Here is a 23,090-nt window from a genome sequence, read left to right on the forward strand (position 1 = left end):
TGAGAATAACCGAAAATCAGCGGAGACTAATACGCACGGGTGGTAATGAGTTACGATATCTACTATATTATAATACGATACTATAATAAGCATTGTAAGAAAAAGCGTGTACTAACTAATTTAGTTTCGACGGCTTACTGCTAGCCATGTGAAGGTTGTCAATTGAGTTAAATGATCTAGTATGTTAAATCTCTAAAGATCCAGTGTAAAAAAAAAGCAGTGCTCACACTACACATGAGACAGGATAGCAACAAGCGTAGAGGCACATTAAAACATATATAATAAATCCTTATTTGGACGGTCTGCAGATCATGCTAGTTTTTGTACTCGTAATACTCTATCGTAATACTAATACTCGTAATAGCAGGTGGAAGCTTTCGCTTCCACCTGCTATTAATAAAAAGATCTATTGTATTGCTAGTGCAAAGGTATTTGTGATGTATATTCCCTCGAAAACTTTTTTTTGTAAAGGACTAGTTGTACCAGACATTTTGCATCAGCTGTAAGCACCTTATAGGCCATATTTGTCTACCTACTAGTGTTTACATAGTCATGTGATACGCGGGCTAGATAAATATATGGAGGTCAATAGACACCGTTCGGCTAGAGCGTACGGTGGGAAAAAGTTGCGACCTAAGCTTTCTTTAAGCGATGTGTAATTACTGTATACATAAACCGGTTTAAAAGCCATACGTACTCACATTGCCCTTTACTTTTTTTTTTGTTTGTGTTATTTGTGGCTCCTTCATCTACTGGCGTACAGATGACAGTCTTGTGTAGCTGTGCTCAGGTATCTTTCTGCCAAGAGGGTGTTCGCGATGATTCGCATGTAGAAAACGTGGTGCATAAGGCTGTCGCCGACGAGTTCGACTCTCAAATCCTCACCAACAGGTAATATATTCCATATATAACGTTCGCAGTGAAAAATTGCGTCACTTTCTGTATATTAGGAAATCAGACAGCTCTTTCATTTTCCCTATTCCATATCATAACATATACTTGCTTAGGCTTGGCCAATCAGTAATTAAAAGGTGTTGGTAATTAACTTTATATCTAATTACCTATCACTGTGATATCCTTCTACTGCTGGCCGCTACAGGACAACCGCGTTTCTGTCATGCGCTTCGGGAGAAATGCACGTAAAGCTTAACTTCAGCGAACCTTTCCGAGGAATTACTTACGTCGATTACGACAAGACGAGCCCCTGCAAGTTTTACGGCGATGGCAGGAAGTATTATGAGCTTCGAATTCCGCTCAAGGGATGCGGGACCAAACAGGTGTGCATCTAATTCTTAGACATTCGATCTTCCCTTTGCCAGCTTATGCTTAGCACCGATGTCATTTACTTGGCCGTCCATTTGAACGTCTAATGTTTTTGCATCCGCAGGAAGCGCCTCGTGTGTTCATCAACAATATTATTGTGCGCTTTCATCGGTCACTCGAACTGGAAGAAGATGAAATTAAGACGATCATCTGTAGATACCCGCCACCGCAAGCGCCACCTCCTGCTACAGTTGTTGCCCCTATGTAAGGCTTTATGTGGTTGCTTTTAGCAGTCTGCCGGAACAACCAAGTTGATTCCTATTTACATACTCTTTTAACGTGGGACTATTAAGTTACTGATGTTACCAATAAGAATTGTAAGCATCATTACAGTAAATATGTTGTTATTTGATCCAGTATTTAAGTTAGTTGACTTCTCGCTGACTCTCTGTTATTAAATTTATATCATTACGGTCTGGTTTATTTCCGCTATTCTGTTGTGGCCTTTGATTTTCAGAGTGGAAGCCCCACCGTTGATACCTCCACTTCGGCCACCAAAGCTCTCGGAAATTGAACTTCTGTTAATCATTTGCGCTCTGCTATTCCTGACGCTGTTGCTTCTCGGCATCGGAATAGCTTACTACTGCCTCAAGAAACGTAACGTCAAGGTAATCAAGAAACGACCGGTATCAACACCCGCGTCTGAGATCACCAAAATCTCGGATTTTGCTCCGATTACAATTCCCCGCGCAGTTGCTCAATCCTCATCAAGCGGATCCGAGGCAACTCTCATCTCGGACTATCCGTCGGAGAGTCCGTCGAGTGCAAGCGATCTCGAGGAAGCCGTCGATCGACGCCTCGTCGACGCCAAGATTCCGATTCCACCTGCACCTTACCCTACTGATGGAGAGCGAGCTGAATCACTAGCCTCCGTTGAGCTTCCTTTACGAGCTGCGGCGATTCCCCGCCCGAAGTCCGGTCCCTATCCGACTGATGCCGAGCGTGCAGAAAGCATCTCGTCAGAACAACGTATAGCCACGATACCTCGTCGACCTAAACGGGACATTCAGACGGCTGATGACTACTTTATTAACACGATTCAGGAAACAACTGAGGACGTCGACATGGATAATCTACATACGACTACGACACTTGACGCTGTTGAAGCGCAGCCTTTGTACGGATCGATTCCTGATAATGATAACTATTCACAAAGCGAAATTGAGTCGGTGATTTTGCCACAGCGTGAACGCGTACCTCAGAGAAGCACTCAAATGATCGACGATCTCAATATAACGACAGAGCATACTGTCGACACCGTTGAAAATACCAGTAAAAAGCACAGGGACACTATTATCGCGGCACGGAAGCCGAAGATCGAAGTAAAAAATATTGAAGATGTCATCCTTACAACTGAACATGACATTACCACAAACGAGGAGGTAACTAAACATCGACGTGACACAATCCAGCAGTATCAGAAAGCTGAACCAGAGGTACTCACAGTTCCCACTGAGTACCTCGCGCCGACGTGGGACGTCAACTTTAAGACGCGCGATCCAGGCCAACCCGCCACCTTTGGTCCTGGTCTATGCCAGCAAACGACTACGTCCACGTGGGAGACAGATGACTTAACTAAAACAACGGCAGCGGATCGGACAACTGTGCATGACATAACCGACATCCGCAGGACGGATATCCAGGACGAAGCAGATATAAGCAATGTCGACACCCGAACCTCAGATACCGGTAATGTGGATATTCGTACCACAGGCATCCGTGACATCACCACGGATATCAAGACCATTGACGTGACAAATGTAGACATTTGCGACACAGATATGAGTAACGTAGACTTCAGTCAAGATAGCGTGATCTTGCCACCGCCGAAGTCTGTCACGCCACCGAAACCCAGCTTGATGTCAATCTCGTCGATGCCGCCCAAATACGAATTGCTTGAACGAATCGTGTCACCTCCACCTGTTCCCGGTGTTGAAATGTTGACGCCACCGATCAAGAATCGGTGGACCGTGCTCATCTCAAGTGATGACACGTTCCGTACTTTAATTCACGAAGCACATACGATTGAGGAGTATACCCGTGTGTCGTACCACGTTGATTACGTGCATGTTTTCGAACGGCCTGTTTGGGACGTGATTATTCGGGTGTTAACCTTTCCCGACTACCGGTTCGAGCCAACGGTGACGATCAGACGATTGCCCCCCCTCCGTGATGTGCCTGATGTCGATTTACGTTCCCTGACAGAAACTGAGGTGGAACCGTGTCGACGAAAGCCAGATTCCATCTTGTCGGATGAATCCCGTCCCGAAGGAGATCGAGCCACGTCCGAGTACACCGAGCCAGCGAATCAGCGACGCCGTGCAGAGTCGATTGCCAGCTATCAAAAGCCTGTTTTACGACCGATCGAGGTGGATATCGATGAATCGGACGATGCTCGATCAGATATAACATTTGACGTGCCCGCCGAGACGCTAGTTTCACGCATGACTTCCACCGATATACAGGACGTACCTGAGGGAAGGCGAATCATAACGCAACAGACTCGCTTCACAGAGAGCTCGCGCACCAGCAGCCGTAGGTACTAGAAGCTAACGATGAAAATACTAAAGCAATTGGTGTTGCGAGCTGGCCATTAAGGTTGTATGATTATTCAGTGTAATGAGCTAAAAATGAAGCACAGCATAAGAAGCAAAAAACAGAGATACACCCTATTGCTTGGCAACGTGACGCTCGATCATCTGGCGATTTGAGAATATCAAGAAATATGCAGTAAAAACACCAGGATGTATCCAAAAATTACGGAACCTCTTCTCGAACAAACAAAAATGTTGATTTATCATCCTCTAGTCAGGATAGTCATAATATGAGACAGCAAATAGGATACAGCCAGACTTTGAAAAATGGTCAATTGCACTACATATACACGAATGTTGAATCACCGTGGATCGAGATCGTTAGCCGCGCATGAGCTACGACCTTTACTTACTGGCTCAACGGTAAGAGGAGTGGACGTCATTACTGAGGAACAGGGCTTCTGTGTAGGGCAAAATCCAGGAGTGGAACCCCCAGTCGCCATATTTCGGAGGTTGGCTTGGGTGCTCCAGATGGATCGTAGGTCGGGGTAAGGAAAAAGTAGAATCACACTTATCAGTTGACTTCGGAACCAGTACTTAATAGAGTAACGCGTATCGTGTTTTTACTGCGGTCAACCAGCTCTAGAGAAATAAAAAAAATTGCCACCATTTTAGATAAGATTGTGAAAGGCAAATAGTCGAGGAATTGGGACGCACAGACATACAGACAGGACTCTTGTCAACCAAAGTAGGAATATGCATATAGTCGAGATGACAGTAGCCGTGGCGAAGGCTCAAAGAGCGCTTAGGATGGTACCGAAAACATACCTGAGATGACGAACTATCGAGCCCAATACTACTTTCGACCCCGTAGGAAATGCACGTTATTTATAAACCCGCAAGACAAGACAACGGAAAAGAAGGTACACTCAAAATGAATTGACAACTAAGGTCGACTACTTAGGCTTACAAATCTGCCTGTAAAGCGTGAGCGAGCCTTAGCACATGATCAACAAAGAAATACACGCATGTCGAACAAAAACAATGAAAAATTAATACAACCGATCATAAATTACGTTGTTTGTTTGTTTGTTTGTTTGTTCTGTTGTCGCAAATTATCGTTCAAAGCTATAAAGATAGATTTTTTCACAAGCAGCTACTAATCTGGACATAATTATAACATGAAGTCTGCGACAAAACAGATGAGATGACAAAAGTGCAAGTAAGATTTATGAAGCGGTAGATATAAAGGTCCGAGTGCTAAAAGGAGAACATGCAGATTGCGGGAGTATGAATATCACCTGTTTTCATCAACTATTTGATTTTATAAGGGTAGTTCATTCATGATTTTCAATACCTCTGAATCAGACCGCATCCTGGAAACATCATCGATCGTCAACGAATCTTCTCAACAGACGTACAAATTTAGACTTGACTGACTGAAAATATTTTCTAAGCGGTGTAGATTGAGTACTAAAATAGAATCCTGTGTCGGCAACTGCCACTACATAGACAAAATGATCGGACGCCTGAAGACCGTACGCTTCATTTATAAGATTATGTTTATCAAGCTGACGATGTTTCATCGTACGTTATTCCAGATGAAGAAATGCTATTATTTAATAAATAACAATTAATTACAAACAGAGAAAAAACATGTAAACGCGCGTATACACGACGTCATTCGTTGCAGTTGTAAGTGTAATGACGATAAAACGATAACTGTAATCATAGTTCGAATTGGCCGCCTCTAACGGCTCCTTATGATCAGCAGATGCTGTGTCCTGTTGACTAAGGCACTACCGTGGCTGTACGCTTTATTCTAAATAACTCCTTTGCCTTAAGCTAGCTAGGAATAAAAATGTAAATATGTTAAATAGCGACGACGAGAATATATATATATATATGAAAGAGCGCTTTTTCGATGAACACATATGTGTGCCACTACGTAGAGAAAACGGTCCTTTGACGAATGTGGCAGTTTTAATTATATTAGAAAAGCTGATTGGTTACTTTAATGGGCTTTCAAGAATTTGATTGATCAGCGAAAACGTAACCTTATGGATGCCTCGGCTTGAAAACGAAAAACGTCGAAAATGTCAAACACAGATCTACCAGTTAGCATTCCTTAACTAGTATATTCTGTTGGTCCTATGCCCTAAATGATATGATTCACTACAGCACAGCCGCAATGTAAGTTAAATTATATAATTATGTAAGTCACAACGCGGTAATCATACTTCTGTTTTCGAATTTATTGAATCAACTAGAAGTTTCTTTAGGAAACTCTCGATTAGGAATGCCGCACAGATTTCGAGACTATAATAATAATAATACTATGAAATCTGTCGATTTTCTAAATTTTTTTTGGACCGTCCACTTGGTGGATTGAGGTTTTGTCTACAGTCTTTTGTTTGTATTAACATATGAAATACTTTACTATGTTGTTATTAATAAACGATGACGCTCTGTGATCTGCTAGGTGATATCGTGACTTTTATATTCTAACATCCACATTGACGAGGGTTTTTGGAACGCAACCCTAAACAACAGTTCGCAAAGACAACGCACATATCCAGCCGTCCAATCGTTTATTTTTAGCCAATACTTCATACACCGTTTTAGTGTATACAGACATAAACGCTAGATACGCTAGATTGTTGCGAGGGCGGCGATTGAAAAGCTCCAAACTATCCGAAATCCACTAAAATGCCCCAAGTTTATTTTGTGCTATTATATGGCGCGTAAAATTCCATTTCGAGTTCTAGAGGTGTGCAAGTCTATACACAATTTTTTTTGGCTCACACAAGAAAAATCGTTAGTAAATGAAATATCAACCAAATGATAAAATACGGAAAAATAAAAGGTCGAATCGTCTACCATTTCATGCGTACCAACGAAATCTATCGTTTGTATTTATAATGCACATATCAAGTCATTATTGACCTCAGGATAAATACGTTATCCAATAACAACGAAAGCGGTACGCACATCATTGACTTTTCCGCACATTTATTACACGGAGAAACAGTTCATAGACGGCTAGTGAACATTAAGCTCGCATGTTATCTATGGTCATTGTTCTAATTGCAAAACTAACGCTTCCATCCTCCTCAAAGACCAAGTTATCATTGACTTCCGCGTAGAGTTAAACAAGTCACAATGCAGAAATTCATTTTTTTTGTATGAATTCTGAGAATAGTTTGCACAAGTGATGCATTCATTCATTTGTAGGCGTTCATAGAGAGTCTTCCGTGATGCTTTATAGGCGCACGTAATTCATTAAAAAAATGGACAACGTGATTTTTTAATGAAGTTTGATAACCAACAAATTGATAGATAGTAATAGGGAGCAGTCGGACAAACCGACCATGTAAACGCGTGAATTTTCAACGGCTGCTCGACTAACTCGATAATGTTCGACCACTGGAAACCAAATCATAGGAGGACATTCGCCATTTTCAGTTAACTTCGATAGCCGTTCTTTTATAATGTGGTTTCACTGTGATCACAGACGTATAGAGGCTTTTATAACAACATCGTTGAACAGCTTTTTCGTTTAGAAGCGTCAGCATTCGTAGAAACACTCGCCGAGCCGAAGTTGTCCCAAAAAGGATCGCTTACAAGTTGTATATCCCTGCTAGATATTGAGAAGTTGTTTTGAGGAGCTACAAGGGTATACCGATGTATCTGGAAAGTAACAATTTACATTGAATATCCGGTCTGCGGTTAACGTGTAGTAGAAAGTCGGTTGATGTCAACAGTGTAACTGATGCAAATAGAAAATAGGTACTCCTATAGAGAACATTGGCGACGTATAATACACAATAGGCGTGCTTCGGCATAGGAACGCTCTTAAGTATTGTAACTAACTATTATTACTATACTAATGTCTGACCTGTCGGTACTTATAATATAATAAGGTCATCAATACGCATTTTTCATGAATTACATCACGTTTTACAATATATATATATATATATATAGTAGTCACTGACCAGCTACGGGAACAGTTGATAAAATTACTGGCCAAGAAACAGAATATCCGCCACCATTCGAAGACAACTAGATACAAAAAGTATTCCATCATGTGGCTGTCATCCAAATTGATGTAGAAGAATTTACTTGATTGTATTTCCATCTGCGAAACCCTGCAGTTTCGCACCAAAATCCAGCCGCTTCTAAAGCAGTTAGTCACATGCGATAAAAAGTGGACCACACACGATCATAATGTGCGAATGAAAAAAAAAAACACATTTCTATGTGAGACTGGAAAAAATCGTAAGCTTTAAAATTGTTGGCTTCTGACGAAACGGCTAATTAGGATTTCTACTGTTAACAATTAACAAAACTACGGTCAGCCATTTAAATGATCGACTGGAATATTAAACAAAAAAAGGCGTCATCCTCCACCACGGCAATGCCAAACTACATACATCTTCAGCTATCCGACAAAAATCTAGGGAAGCTGGACCAGAAATCATAATGCGTTTTCCATATAGCTCCGATCTTGCATTATCCGACCATCGTCTATTTCGCTCATTGTAGAGCTCTACTAATTTAGTTTAAGTGGTCAGATACGATGATCACTAGTCAGAATTAGTTTCCAACATCCGCAAAAAGTGTTGCAGTAATGACATTATATTCGTCACTAAAAAAATGGCAAAAGTGATCGATCAAAATAGCGCATATTCGGTTTTGTAATACTATTTAAAAAAAAAAAACAGTCAATTAAGTAATAAAGGTAAAATCGACATTTAGTGACTGCATGTCTACGTAATAGAACAGTTGTAAGGACCTACTATAGTGCGCATATTCAGTTAGTTATACTTTTGAATATAAAAAATGTCGGCTCCAACTCTATATATATATATATATATAGTCATTTAGGAGTATAATATGATTTTTGGAAAAGCTGTAAAATAATTTCAGGGGAAAAAGCGTATTCCGATTCATAACCAAATGCAGTCAATGGAAATAGGCTAAAATTCGTATCCAGAACGATCCAAGTAATGGCTAAGAGGAAATCGCTTTACAAGTACACATTGCATGTATATACATATATGCTCGTACCGATAATCCTAGCTATTTCGGTCGTTATCGTTATATGAAAGTTAGGTGCTGCGCGAATACATTGTGCTAGTACGAACGTGTTGTCGTTATAATTGGCGGTAACGAGGGTGAAGCGTCCGAACTCGAAGGTTGATCAATTCGAGAACCGCTGAAGTGGTCGAAGAAGCGGTAGGGTTAATAACGACAACATAGTAATACCGGCACAAATGCTCCTGATTCGAATAATACCTCGTTCTTACGCAGCGAGAGCGACCTTGCCAAGACGTAGATATATATGGTCATATTTTGTTTCGATATATCTGTGAAAGGACTTTTGCCCCACCTTGTCTATACATGCTAGGCAGGACTAGTCCTAACGCGTAGGGGGTCACTATAAGAGTTACACGAGACTTGGGTTTTTTTAGGAGAGATGGTAGTGGCTCTTCTGCGAACGCCATTGAGCCGAAGCTCTTAATGCGTTGTCACTTGGTATTTAAAGATACTAACCCAATATATATATATACGAATATGGCCAGTTTTGCTTCATATTAGTGTAAAAATACGCTGTTACTTACCTGTAGACCCCAAGACCACCACCCTCGTTTCTCCAACGCGACGATTTTCATTGATTGATGCCTCTGCGTGATTTTATTTCATAGACATTAACAGAAATCCGTGGAAACGCTAAACAATTAACAAAAGTAAAACGAGAAGAAAAAAAGGTCATAGTTTTTTTTTTATCGTTTGTATATTATGGAATATGATATACTTGTTGAAATTAGTTAAGAGAGCGCCAGAAAGGCCGTTGTTTGCAGTGTGTTATGTTGTATAGACATACAGAGTGTCATAAAGTATACGTATCATTAATATTTTAAATGCAAATGAATCTGCATAAAACGGTTTGTTCCAGCTTAGATTTCAAAAGTTGGTGCTGTCTCGGTCAATACACGGCTGATGATATCGGTGGTGTTGACAAGCTTCAAAGCATAACTTATTCGATGCATTGACGCATTTCTGCTACTGACTTTATCTCTAAGGTAACCTGACAAGACAACGTTCATTGGTGTTAGGTTTGGAGAACGGCAAATGATCTTCTGGCCTAGAGCATCTGTTTGAAGGATTCTCACCATCATGACAGCAGTGTGCAGATACTTCACTCTGTTGAAAATTTGCAATTTTTCCCTTTACAGTGGTCGGTCTTGCAGTGAACTTCAGTAGTAGACGTAATGTGTACACAGCACACTTTCTAAGGCACTCTTTATATACAGCTATGTATATACTATGTGTATTTACGTATACATGTACATTTTCTGGTTAAGGTTGATTCATGTGAACACCATTTCGTGAATGTGGAAGTTTTTGCGAGAAAATATTTTTCCATTTCTATTCTATCTATCATGTGAACTTTTTTCCAGCACATGCTAAATGAAAGCAATGACAGCACTCGACTAATTATCATCTTGCCCAATTAATGGGTCGCGTAGAAAAGAAACGTAACCTAGCAAACTTCGAATAATCAACTTTTTGATTTTCGATTGTAGTATAGTAACGTATGATTCTTTGGCCATTTAAATAATAACTTATCTAATCCCGTTGCTGTTTCGAAAGCTCTTTTGACATCAGGTTGAGATTTGAAAGGAGTTGTCGGGATTCTGACAAAAAGGGTAATATATGAAAGCAATACCCGGCGCCTATGCTGAAAAGTTCCTAATTGTAACTCGTTTTACCAAAAAAATTTCTACCTTGATTCTTACAGTATGCGGTGACCGCTTACAGTTAGCATAGATAAGTTATTTTTTGTCACAAGTTAAAATTCAGTATATGAGTATCCTGTTGATGCAAATTGAAGACAAAGAGAAGCACGCGTCTCTGTGTGCTTAAATTACGCGACACCCACCTGTCCAATTTTTTACTTTATTGATTTTGCCGAGGTAAACAAGTGTAATTATCGGTTAATCAATTATTATTAAATCGGTGTGCTTACAGCAGTATACTTTGGGACAATCCGGCTTCCACCGCTGCCCCTAATTCACTCTCGCAGCGGGGGTTCTATAACGACGAAGAGACCCATTCTCGAGTTTAAAATGTTCTCTCTCGAGTTAGTTGAATTGACGGCTGACGATGTTTCTGCTAGTAGAATCTTCAAAAAGTTTATACGGTGAGTTGCATTGCCGCTGCAATCGCAAGATGAATATCGCACATTCATAAACAACCTACATGGACTTTCTAAATTATTTGTGACTTACTAGAACTCATTTGCCGGAAACTCGAGAGAGGATTTCGAAGTAACGGTCGTCACACTTCAATGTGTACAGGTGTATCCCGAACGTATCGAAAGGACGTATCGCAGAATATCGTACTGTTTCAAAATGACATCATCTTGAATTGGAGTAAATAGTGTTTGGCACGACTCAGATTGAACAGCCAAATAAATTTTTCTACGCAATAGAGAAAGAGTGTTTCTTTTTTTTGCTAATCTTACATTTATAATTGTACTTACTCAATATCAAACGGATGGATCATTGGTTGTTGGTACGTACAATGCGGGCCGTAGATTGAGTGGTATTTTTTGCTTGTATCTGGTATATCGATGCAGATCTGTGAGAGATTAGCTGCTGGTACAGGCACCGCATTCTTAACGACCTCGATCCAGATCCTTATGTTAAGGACCACACACAAAACAAGACAGGAGATATATCGATTTATTGAAACGTAAGCAAAATAAATCGCTTTCAAGGAAGCCTCAAAATGTTCTAGCACACAGACAAGTAACAGGTCGATTTTAATCTTCGAATTACCAGAAACAATGTAATTTTTAGAAACAGCTACCCTGCATGCGTGCACTTATCGGCCTGCAACACTCCTATTTGGGCTAGAGTAAACAGCTTGTACATCGATGACTAGCTGAAACCACTTTTCGTTGGGACGACTTTACAGACTACTTTAACTGATAGCTTACTCTAACTACTTCTTTTATATAGTATTTCAAAATCTTGTTGGACCTTTATTGGACCTGTGACTCCATGTTAGCTTAGCGGGTAATGCAGTTGTTTGCTAACATTAGGGACACGCTGTGTTCTAGGTTCTAGCGTAGACAGACTCTGTTTCGTGCTGGAAGCCAGCCGTCTCATGGAATGAGTAACGGCGATACCGGATGTCAAACTCGAAACACGGAGACCTCTCACTTTATTTATAAATTTGTAAATACTTCAAAAACATTAGCAGCCAAGAAAACTGCCGACGCGGGAAGTACTTGTCATCTCATCGTTCGAAACATATCAACAACTGACCTAAATATTACGCGACACGTAAATAATGTCCCCTACTGCAGGTTATATGCTTTTTTAAATTATCTATAAATAAATAAATAGTTATAGTGAAAAATGTAAACAAGTCGAAAAAATTAAAGTTTCATTTTTTCAAACTTTGAGTCCGGCTAAAAAATACGGTTACTCGAGGAAATGTTACTATATCTTTAGCTATTATTGGTCGCATTATTATTGTTCCTACTTTTCAGTTTATTGTTAAAAGTTTGTTAAGAGGAAAGTTTTGTCCACGTACCGGTCCGCCCTGTTTGGCCCGCCACGACCAAATCGTTCTATTACCCATCTTGAAAGGCTTATGGCTCCTGTTAACATGAAACAGGAGAACGCAGCTATGACGCAAATTATTGACGGCGCGAATGCTGCAAGCATTTTGATTGCAGGCGCCGTCGACTGAAGCGGGAAACTCTATTGCTCGATAGAGTTGATACCTTCTTTACTGACGACTGCGAAAGCGAACGCTTTTGGAGCTGGGAACTTGTCCTGTCACCATTGAAGGTAGAACCTGGAACGCGCCATTTGTTCTTAGTCATCTGCAAGTCGAAGGTGCCAGAGTGAATTTCCTATGCGCCTATTTAATTACTAGTCGAGAGGCCTTTCACAATAGGATATATGCGGATCTGACTTGAGGCGCAAGATAAGAAATGGCCATAATCCTCTATCTTCTAACTCTGCTGGAACTTTGTTGATAACTCTTAGTTATCGTTTAGCGGAAACTAGCACCACAGGTAAGGCTGAAAAAGCAGTTCGACTTAAAGCTTATAAACCCATTAGCAAACATGACAAACTTGTCAAAGTTAGTAAATATATCAGCGATTAGATGGAATGAATTTCCATTAGCCAGTTGATTAATCCGTGAACTCATTTTCGCGCTCAGTCTTACCACTTACGGCCTAGCGTAGTGACACACTTAACTCATGAAAGCAGTTGCCTATTTATGACACTGTTTTCTTCCATAGCACCCAGTGGCACTACGTTAACAATGAAGAAAAATGGATATGCCGTCCATTGAGATTCGTTTGACTCGTCGTGTGATCGTCGTTTCTTAAACGACGGACCCCTTTCGTAGATAACATTTGCTGCGAACACGTAAACCTTGAATAAACTGAGAGCGTATGGACAACTTCGTGGGTGAGGGCTATTTAGCAGCTATTGGCCGTTAGCGATCCGTGTGGACATTTGTGCGTTCGAATAGAGCCCACACAGTTGTGTCTATAGGGAGTGTCCATATGGAATATGTGTATCACAATTTGTCGGTGTTGTATTCCGCCGTAGCGTATGCACTCAGCACAGCATGTCTCAATGAGGACACGATAAGACCATGTTTTCCCTTAACAAATTTAGGGAAGGCATAGATGTGCCTCTTTTCGACTGGGAGCAGGCCAGGTTTCTAGTCGGCAGTTAAACCTGATGGAAAATTTGAAGCATCATTATGCCTAGACCCCCGATGATGACCAATTGCTGGACCAAGATGTCTATTCGACGCATACATGCTCGAACTAATTGGTTCAATTTATATAGCCGGAATATATGTACGTTTGCCTAAGGACACTTTTACCGGACGCTTTGAACACAGTGAGGAACGATGTACTAAAATACAATTAACTTGTCGTCTTCCATATAGTTCCTAGTTAAACAGCTGGAAATTAATCAGAAGAGCAATATTCATTTGATATAGATCAGTTATATCTATTCAGGTTTGTCAGGTAACAGTCAGATATTTTAATATTATTACTCAACGAAAGCAAGAACACGGTAAATTTCAACACAATAGTTGATTTTTAGTAACCTGGGCGATGTTGCTGCCTAAATACTATTCAGATTTTCAGATAATATTTTCTTTTGCCAAAAAAAAAGAAAATATAGTTAGCAAAGACAATTGTTTGGAGATAAAACCAAATGTCTTATAGATACGTTCTGTGAAAGACAATCTTTAATTTGGAACACCATTATAGATAAATACTTAACTATTCAATGCACGCTATTTAAACTCCGAAGTGTCCTTAGAACTTCTCAAGCGCATTTTTTTAAATCTTTTTTAATTTCTTTGGTACGAAATAAAGTTCGACAGTGAAAAAAACAAATCAGATATAAATGGTATCTCGGTCAGTTTTGCCTAATTATTAATTCTAGCTAGCATAGACCATTTATTTATTGTCGAATTTACTGTGGGTTTCTTTAAAAAGGCGTTCTTAGATCATTTTATTTGTTCTACGATGAGGTGTATAATTCGAAGTAACGATCTTTAGGAGAAATTGCAAATAACCTACGATCAGTTCATCAGCTTGAACCGCAGTGAGTTGGGTATCGAGCATTACACTAGAGGAAATGGACTTCATGTGTAATTTACATTTTTTTTTATTATAAAACTGTGCCATGTGGGCAACTTTTAAGTTATGAATGATCAGAACGGCTAATTGAAACAGAATTGTTTTCATAGCTCAATAAATGACTTAATAATCGTATAGATTCATTTGTAATTCTGCATCTCGGCATCCTCGGTTGTCATCATTAGTTTTTTTACGTAGGTAGCAACTTTACTGTTCGGAGGGCGCGCTTTGCTCTGCTTTTTTTGAATGCTTGGCAAGGCTAAATATGGCAATGCGACAGAAATGTTATTTGTTATTTACTATAAGTTTCAATATATTCGTTTACGCGTTAGAAGCTCAGTTTCTGCTGAAACCTAAATATTTTTTTTATAGCGATACTTCTACTTCGTATAGGTTAGTTAAGCAACAGCTATATGTGTCAATCCAATGGATATAAAAATATTCGGCCAATTTTAGAATACGACCCGGTTTGGAATCTTTTTTTCAGCGTACTGCTGATTCATGACTCCATTTGTCACGTTTTGTAACAACGCTGTTCAGTAGCACAGTTGGGAGTACATGTTAACACGCTCTCGGCCGCGTCAGATGTCACGCGGATCTTCCTGGTCATAATTAGGACCAGACAGTGTCCGATGAGTATTAATGAATTGAGGAAACGAGCGGAGGTACTTGCCATAAATAATTGTATTCTCTAATAAACCCCATACGGGAACTATCTCAAAAACTTTTAAATTTAATTCGATTCTAGGACTCGTAACATAACTCTCCGGTGTTCTATATAGTGATTAACTTGCTTCGCCGTAAAGGGCTCTGTGTTTGTCATAAGAACTAACAAATATAGATAATAGTAACCGTAAAGACAACTGTTCGATGCAGCTATTGTGCGCCTGTAGCTTTTTAAAATTGTCAGAAAATGGGTTATCGAACTTATCCTAACTAATCGGTACAATATGTTTAGCATTACTTACATTTTCGTAATACGCGATAATCGGAAAAATGATTAAAAAAAATAAATAAATAAATAAACCTTCAATATTACAATCGAAAGACAGATAGGTACTCATGTTTTTAGGTCTTCACGCCCTGCGTCACAAATGATGGCAACTGCTAACGTCTAATGTCGAGTACGTAATTCAAAACTTGTTTAAAAGAAAAAAAAAAATAGAAATTTTTATGCGAATAAAAAACCCTATGACCGATTCATTATGAGGAATGATTTTTTTCAGTCGTTTTCAAAGTTTTCCTTTAAGGCTTGCAATAGACAGCACCAGTTTTTATAAATACTATGACAATTAACATACAGGCATTTACCTCGAAGCACTATAATATGTATTTATTATCGATGACGCCACATGACGTTTACAATAACCCGATACATCCGACTATTGAATGAAGCAAAACTAAGTTCAACGCTTGTGTGATCCTCATAACCTGTCGCCGCGTCGTCAGTTATCCGCACCTCTCGTAGAGGAAGAACTTCGACTGGCAGCCGATCTTGCCCGTGCTGGACGGAATTACCCACAGCCCTCCTCTCTAGATGAAGCTCAAAATCGTACGGAAATAGATTGTCAACCCGTAGCGGAATTTCAGCTGGAGGCTCTCTTGGGCTAATAACGTACGAACTTTCGCCATATTGAAAGGTCACCGTGATAATTTCATTTTGTACCTTTTCTCCATGGCAGAGATCATGGCTGTAGTTGCCATGGGCTTCTTCGGCGAAGCCAACTATTTCCAGCGAGAAGCTTCCCACAAAGGACTCGATGATTGCTGAAACAGCGAAGTAACACAGAGTAAGTGCGACTCAGCTTTCACGCAAAGCGTACATCAGCAAAATGAAGGTTGCTCAAGTTCCGCAAAACTACAATAGGATTAATTAAAATTGTCATATTGCGAGACCTGATCACTGAACACCGAATTATAATATATAGATTCTTCTAATTTTTTGATACCCTTATAATAAACTCATAATACCTCCTACGAATGGTATGCGGTTATTTTGTGCGGTTACACTATTTTGAACCAGTTAATACTAAATTCCTTACTTTTACGCGCAGATTAGTCACAATGAATGGAACTTAACATTTAATTGAAGTTCTTATTCCTGTAGCAAAGCGTTTATAGTTGGTAGAAATTATTTCCCCAGTGCAAACGTGCCCTTCTGTCTTAGATGTGCTTTTACACTAATAATAGTTAATAGAATTTAAGGGAAAGCACTGCTTCTCATTTAGGGGCGTGGTAATTATGGTACGTAAAGCTACGTTTAAAATTTCCGAGAGCCAGGCCCGAGACGCAGAAGATACATCTACGTTTCTTTTATTCCCACTTGATTTATCTGTGCATAAAGGCTTCCGTACCACGTAGCCGAGGAATATGACGGACCGCATCGTAAATGCCACTAGCCGAATAACTTATCCGTGTAGAATCCCCTATTGTTAGACGCATTGTGATTACGTTCTGTAATAGCAAACCAAGCAACGGTGGTCTTTAAGCGCATTGAAGTGGGTCAGCACATGTTTCACTGATGTAAAATCTCCTGGCCTTGAAACAGAAAATCCATTCTGTGCAAACTTTGTCTATTTCATTTTATATGCTATGCATATATCTCATTTATATTTACCTCACAATCGTGTACGTACCTCAAGAAAATCAGCCGTTTCAGCAGCGCTAGCCAGAACCTGAAGGAACAATTCAATATCTGTTCGAGAACAATCTCCATGGCGTCGAAATGCTTCTCGCTCAAAAAACAGCTCAGCATAGGGGAAAACACTTTTGACGAAACGGTAAAATGTTAGCGTCGCAAACGACACCATTGGTATTTGAACCGGGTCCACATTTGTACCTTCAGCCAGGGTGGCTTCCTAGTCAGGACAATATTTTACCGTAGGTCGTATTGCGATGTCGACCGCACGATCACCATCTCGTTATTGTCGTTCTCGCGAGTTATGGACCTACGAAGCCCTCTAATGGCAAATGACCATTTGAACTATCAGCTGTTCGATGATACACAGACCTCGTGAAGCTGAGTGGGCATACTTATAATTTAAGTAGCACAAGTTGGGCATTCTGAGGTTTTAGCTGGCGTCGACGTAATGAGTATATCGTCGGAGCTCGTTAGTGTGAAAATGTAAGTACCTTTGAATCTACTTATATATTTCTAATAAACGTCGCTCTACGTCGGTTCATGAGACCATGGACACTTAACTCGAGTTTTACACCGGAAATTGCCTTTAGACGTTGTTTCAAACGGCTGGCTTTCACTACAAAACAAAACGTGTACGCGCCCGGTTTTAAGCCTAGACTACCACATGTTTCCTTTAATTGGTGCGTAAGCAAGTTTGATGTTCCCAAGCGGTCATTTTTCAAGTGCAATACAAATACAATGTTGCCTAGTTTCGGTGGCTGAACAAGAATCCTCCGTGAGTAGAGGAACTATGGGCTCAATGCTTTGGATAGAGAGAGATGCGAAACATTGGTTCTGTTGCAAAATCCAGTAAGGCTCAATGATCTACATAATTTATCATATTGCTGACAGCTACATGCACACTATCTGATGCAAACGTAACCGGATATAGATCGAGCTTCAATAGAGGACATTGCCCGGAGATGCGCATGCGCTTATACTAGTCGTCCTGAAACTGCCTGCTCAGACGGGACAAAAACTAGCGACGGACAGGACTGACATGAAGGTGAATATCGTTTGAGATGAATCATTTAATCACTATGGCAGTCAAGTGTTCCAATCCAAGATGCCCCCTCCCGCTTATAACCGCTAAACTAGCTCATTACGCATGCTATTTTAAGATATACTATTTTAGAAAATAGTTTTCCCTTTTATTTTAGCAAAAAGGATATTGTGCTACAACGGTATTTGGAATGGTCTCTGTATTGTGTTTTTATTTTGTTTCGTATATTACCTATTTTCCCTTCTACCAGGCTCACGTGGGTTTTGTGTTTCGCGGATAGAAACCGAAGAAACACCAACATTATTTATGAAGTAGTATAAAATTCACTTGTTCATTTTAGTATAGAAAAGATGGAAACATTTGATGTTTAGGTACGTATGTAATTGATTTTTTTTATTGGCAGGCGTACACATTAGAGAAGCTAACTGCTTGAAGCATGTTAGGTAGATGTAGGGTTTTGAGAACGACAAGCGATAGTGCGTGACCAGTCTATTTAATTATAACTATTATGATTTATATGGCGATATGTGGAAAGGAACCAATTGCGTTGATTCCTGTCCTTTTTTCCATACGTTCGCATTTGAATTATTTAATATTTCGATGCGTATCGAATCGGGCAAAAGCGCGACTTCAGACAGTTTCAGGCTGTGTTTCCAAGCGTAGAGGAAGGTAACATATGATTGTCCGTCTCGAGACTGGACGTGGCAGCTGATGGAAGAACAGCTGGAAGTCTATGTAGCCATATTGTTCGTGTCGATAACGGACAAGGCAATCGCTGGTGCGTCTATGCCGTGTAAATGTAACAAATATTGTCCATATCAAGCTGAAGTTGTTTTTTTGCCGAGAGTAAATAATGATAGAAGCGTGCAGAACGCGTCATTCTTCCTTAAAACAATGAGCTACAAAGGTATTTCGTTGAATAATGCGGATAAATTTAAGCCACATCTTGTTGGTCTTTTACATGTTATCCCTTCTGTAAAGAAGGAAGTGCGTTCTTATGACCGATTACACCTAGCTGACACGTGTTAGTAAAATAGGAAAAACGTGTGATCTGAAGCAGCTACATGTTCACCTTATACGCTTATACACTTCAATTCGCCCCCTAATAAATGCTGACGTAGTAATGCCCTTAAAACAACTGGAGTTGACTTTGGTATTTCGGCGCGCGTTTTTCCTAAGCTCGTATCTAGTTTATAAAAGCTCGGGCTAGAAGCTTGAATGAGCTAGAATGGTCTCATAGCAATAATTGTTTTGGTGGTGGATGGTGTCGACGTAGCAGACTGCTTCATAATTCAGCCTTACCCAACAAATAGTATCGATTGCCAATGCTTCACCGAAAAAAGGCTACAGTTGACGCTTACGAGGTAATAGTTTGACTTTTTTTTTGCTGGATAATTAGTTCAGAGCTGAAATAGCTCATAGAAACTATGAGGACTGCATATAATTGCGGGAATCTCTGTGTTTCAAGCTGTGCATCGAGCAGACGGCTGGAAAGCTCTGTGTCTGTCTACGCCCGGATTCGAACCTAGATTATATAGTATATATAGAACCCAAGACCATAAGGTCATCGTCAAACTACAACAGCAACGCCGTCAGTGTCACTGTCTGAGATAGATGTTCATAACTAAACGCTCAGCTGCTGGTGGCATTGACTATAACAGAGCTCATATCATAGTCATCGACCTTAATGGGGGCCGAACAATTAATAAATATTGATCAAATAATATAGTTTGACAGAGAGGAAACGTACGTCATAGTTCTATTTTTAGTGGAAATGATCTGACTGATTTGTACTAGGTATGATGTCGAGCTTAATTTCGCTCCTATTAACTGTTTCGCTATTATTTAGAATATATTACAGATGTAATATACACATTATTTAACTGAGATCAGAATAGGACTCTGTTCTATACGAGTTGTCTGGACGGGATAGGTTGCAATGGAACAGGACGCAAGTAATTTGGGGCGTAACTAAAACGCGTGAAAAAAAAGATTCGTGACATCAGCTAATAAAGCGGCACCCACTAACTGTCTTAAATAGTGCTGTCACGTGGAGAATTACGCCGAAAGGTAGATCAGGAAAGATAAGGGGAAATTTCTGCAATTGCCGGATTCCTATAGACTGTAGTTAATTACCCGTATACCGTCTACATTGCTGGCTTACGAAGATGGTAACAATTAAATGAACCATCAATGAAATAGATGAACAACAACCGAATTGTTGACATCCGAATCGTGGACGGCCATTATTTGAGCAGAGCGTACTGAGCGTATAGATAAAACTGCCGAACTTTTGCATTACTTAGAAGAACATCTTATAAGCAGCGGTATAATTTTCTATGACGCTTTTCAAATAGCCAGTTAGTCATATTTTTGTTACTGGTACTTTAAAATCAGTCATCGAAAGTAATAATTCCATTATGGAATCGGTAAAAAAACAACCAACTAATGGGTGATCAATCATTATACGCGTTCGGTCCAGGTTGAATTAGCTCATGTTGTGATCTTACTTGTCCAGAATATTCTATCATAAAACGAAGCTACTATAAATTTCGTCTCTGATCTACTTGGAAAGTTTGTCCTTTCGGCGTTCGCTAAAAACGTTACCTCTAAAACTGGTAGTGAGTGCTGCTTTGTGGCCTGATATCATGAAACTTTTTTAACATTCTCTAGTGTTGTATATTTAGTCATGGAATGGAAGGCGTCGTCCTTTTTTGTGTAAGCATAAAATACTTACATCGATAGGACTTACCTATTCCACCCAGAAAAAAATTCAATTCGCATGTATTAGGTTATTCCAAGCGAAGTCGATGGACTTTGAAATTGGATGGCCTCTAAGCTGGTTAAGCTAGAACGGCCTTTTCAATATGCGTTGGACGTATTCTTCTTTATTTTTTGCGCACCAATCCCAGCGCTCTGGCAGCTTCAGGACAAGAGCTATATGCCTACCATTCGCGAAATGCTTCTGTAATGGTCTGTATTTATTGTTTCATTTTTGGCAAGTGTCTCATGGCAGCAGACAAGTCGGATCCCCACCGAAATCGATTCTCCCCAGGACGATGCCATTCTCTCGCCTGGTAGAGATCAGACTACGTCTTGCCTAGAACGACGGTTTGCTCCAAGCGTGTTTTTTGTGAACCGCATGAATTACACGTGAAATACGTGGACACTTTTTTTTTTTAACTGACCTGAAGTCAATTCACGCAGGCTAATCTACCTGGCTTCTGCATTTTCAGTATTCGGATTATAACTCTGTGTCGGAGCACGGTAGTTTCTTGTGGTCACAGCATCCAGCCATACCACAATTATAGAAATATAGGATACGATGAGTTATCACAGATTCCCATAGCCGTACTTTTTCAAAATGAGCTCTAAAAAACTGTAAACACTTTCACACGGACGTGGACACAGCACGCAGTAAATGTACGGCTACTAGTTACCTCAAGCATGTTCGTGCACCTTAGGCTGGGATCATCTATTCTCTCCGTGGTGTAGTAGTAACATGTTTGGCTACTAGACCTAAAACATGTAAGGTAATTCCGTAGTTATCTAAGCAGAGAGGGAAAAATAGAGCAAACCAACCGACGATTACGGGGCGTAATGCCCGAGGAGGAAGCTACACTGAAACAAATGGGGCTTTAATAGAAGAGCCCTACAGCGAAGTAATGCTGTGGTCTCTAGAGTGCTCGCACTTTGGAGAGTCAAAGGAAGCCTTTTATCGGCCTGGGATAGCAAAATTTAGTGGCTGTTAGGTTAGTGAGCTTCCGAACGTACCTTTTGATGCCTGAACGGGATAATTATTGGCTAATTAGTACTAACTAAGTAATACTGTACGTAAGACTCGGACGCGTTACGTTGGCAGCATGTGAGGCAAAGGGTAGCTCAAGCTCACAAGATATCTGTTTTAAGACGACGCTGTTCAAAATTATAACGGAGCTTCAGCTTTTTTAAACTATTATTCTCGAGTTAGAGAAATAATCATTAGTACTTTAACGGGAAAACATGTAATAACTAAATCGGCTTAAAATTAGATGTTGTACTTGTTGTTAAGCGGTGTCTCACACAGTTGGTCGTTAGCATAAAATAAAGTAAATCTACGCTTAATTTCGAATCTAGAACCCTAAACAAATAGCTATGATACAGTTGTTGATTTAGACACTTATGCAGTACTGTTACATAAAATAGTACCTTCTGCTATATTTGAGGGACAATTTTTGGATAAATTATGATCCGTTATAAATAAACTGTTGTTTTTGTTTAAATGTATTATTCTACTGTAATTTTGTGCTCATTACTACCTAATTGTTTCTACCCACCTAAGCAGAAAATAGAGCTCGTTTGCTTCTAGCAAACAACTAAAGCTAGCAACAAGTTGTATTAAGTACTCGTATACTCACACAAAAGCTTTGTAAAGTTCCTCAATAATTTTTCAGATCTCTTAATAATAGGATCCACAGTTTTTATTGTAATCAAAGTGAGGATATGTCTGTCACTCAGACACGTGTATTGACCTGTGGCCCACTAATAAAAAGGTCGAGCGTTAGCTCCACTGTCTCTCAGTCGTTAAATAGACTACAAACAGATTTCGAAGTTATATCAAACATACCCCGAACCATGGCCCAAGCTGATGGAGGGGTCAGGGGTTTAGTGGGTGAGAGTCCCACAGTACCGGACACAACACAATTCAGTGATGTCCGGTCTGCATAATGCATTTGCCCTTAACCTCCAACAAAAAAATAAAGACTACAAACAGAGCAAAGCGTCCCCTACACCTAAACACAATTTTGGTGGCTAATTAACGCTGAGCTATTTTTTTTTTTTAATATAACGGTGCTAAGTGGAGAA

General features: G+C 39.9%; 3 protein-coding genes and 2 long non-coding RNA genes across 20 annotated transcripts in view; 2 read left to right on the forward strand and 3 right to left on the reverse strand.

Annotated features, from left to right (window-relative positions):
• LOC147758208 (uncharacterized) overlaps window positions 1–836 on the reverse strand; it is a 17,364-nt gene extending 16,528 nt beyond the window's left edge. Inside the window, exon 1 of the long non-coding RNA XR_015318908.1 lies at window positions 702–836. This is a non-coding gene — a long non-coding RNA (uncharacterized LOC147758208). The remainder of the gene's footprint in view (window positions 1–701) is intronic.
• LOC111243513 (uncharacterized) overlaps window positions 1–6,343 on the forward strand; it is a 152,150-nt gene extending 145,807 nt beyond the window's left edge. For all 9 annotated transcript variants that reach the window (XM_086977150.1, XM_022789203.2, XM_022789199.2 and 6 more), the window contains 4 exons: window positions 764–891; window positions 1,100–1,277; window positions 1,388–1,527; window positions 1,781–6,343. In XM_086977150.1, coding sequence (XP_086833276.1) covers window positions 764–891; window positions 1,100–1,277; window positions 1,388–1,527; window positions 1,781–3,869 — 2,535 coding nt within the window. In that variant the 3' untranslated portion in view covers window positions 3,870–6,343. The remainder of the gene's footprint in view (window positions 1–763; window positions 892–1,099; window positions 1,278–1,387; window positions 1,528–1,780) is intronic.
• An 88-nt stretch (window positions 6,344–6,431) lies between these two features.
• On the reverse strand, window positions 6,432–13,272 carry LOC111243515 (uncharacterized). Of its 8 annotated transcripts, XM_086977156.1 has the most exons (6): window positions 12,471–12,605; window positions 11,410–11,565; window positions 10,894–11,083; window positions 9,485–9,593; window positions 7,856–8,038; window positions 6,432–7,547 (listed from the first exon to the last, which is right to left on the reverse strand). In XM_086977156.1, exons 1-3 carry the CDS (start codon window positions 12,602–12,604, stop codon window positions 10,939–10,941), a joined length of 435 nt encoding a protein of 144 aa, XP_086833282.1. In that variant the 5' UTR covers window position 12,605; the 3' UTR covers window positions 6,432–7,547; window positions 7,856–8,038; window positions 9,485–9,593; window positions 10,894–10,938. The 8 variants fall into 8 exon arrangements, 7 of the variants coding, with proteins under 7 accessions (XP_086833282.1, XP_086833287.1, XP_086833285.1 ...); XM_086977161.1 differs by lacking the exon at window positions 7,856–8,038 and having other exon boundaries at window positions 11,450–11,565; XM_086977159.1 differs by lacking the exon at window positions 10,894–11,083.
• LOC147758210 (uncharacterized) lies at window positions 12,764–22,460 on the forward strand. Its single transcript, XR_015318912.1, has 4 exons — window positions 12,764–12,960; window positions 15,050–17,686; window positions 18,095–18,248; window positions 21,482–22,460. It is a non-coding gene; the product is annotated as an uncharacterized LOC147758210 (long non-coding RNA).
• LOC147758211 (uncharacterized) lies at window positions 15,869–17,372 on the reverse strand. The gene is made up of 3 exons (XM_086977154.1): window positions 17,199–17,372; window positions 16,917–17,016; window positions 15,869–16,329 (listed from the first exon to the last, which is right to left on the reverse strand). Exons 1-3 carry the CDS (start codon window positions 17,370–17,372, stop codon window positions 15,899–15,901), a joined length of 705 nt encoding a protein of 234 aa, XP_086833280.1. The 3' UTR covers window positions 15,869–15,898.
• Window positions 22,461–23,090: the final 630 nt, after the last annotated feature.

Source organism: Varroa destructor, unplaced genomic scaffold (genome assembly GCF_002443255.2).
Source record: "Varroa destructor unplaced genomic scaffold, Vdes_3.0 BEIS01000001.1, whole genome shotgun sequence".
Taxonomy (NCBI): Eukaryota; Metazoa; Arthropoda; class Arachnida; order Mesostigmata; family Varroidae; genus Varroa; species Varroa destructor.

Excerpts from the sequence above, each read along its gene's own strand:
- LOC147758211 (XM_086977154.1), bottom strand. The coding sequence starts at position 17,372 with ATGGTGTCGTTTGCGACGCTAACATTTTACCGTTTCGTCAAAAGTGTT. Across the intron at positions 17,017-17,198 it reads AAACGGCTGATTTTCTTGAG|AACGTAATCACAATGCGTCT; the intron begins GTACGTACACGA and ends TTGCTATTACAG. Across the intron at positions 16,330-16,916 it reads TCATATTCCTCGGCTACGTG|CAATCATCGAGTCCTTTGTG; the intron begins GTACGGAAGCCT and ends TCGCTGTTTCAG.
- LOC111243515 (XM_086977155.1), bottom strand. The coding sequence starts at position 12,604 with ATGCTTGCAGCATTCGCGCCGTCAATAATTTGCGTCATAGCTGCGTTC. Across the intron at positions 11,566-12,470 it reads GGGCCAAACAGGGCGGACCG|GATCTGGATCGAGGTCGTTA; the intron begins GTACGTGGACAA and ends CCTTAACATAAG. Across the intron at positions 11,084-11,409 it reads ATCCATCCGTTTGATATTGA|CGGCAATGCAACTCACCGTA; the intron begins GTAAGTACAATT and ends TTGCGATTGCAG.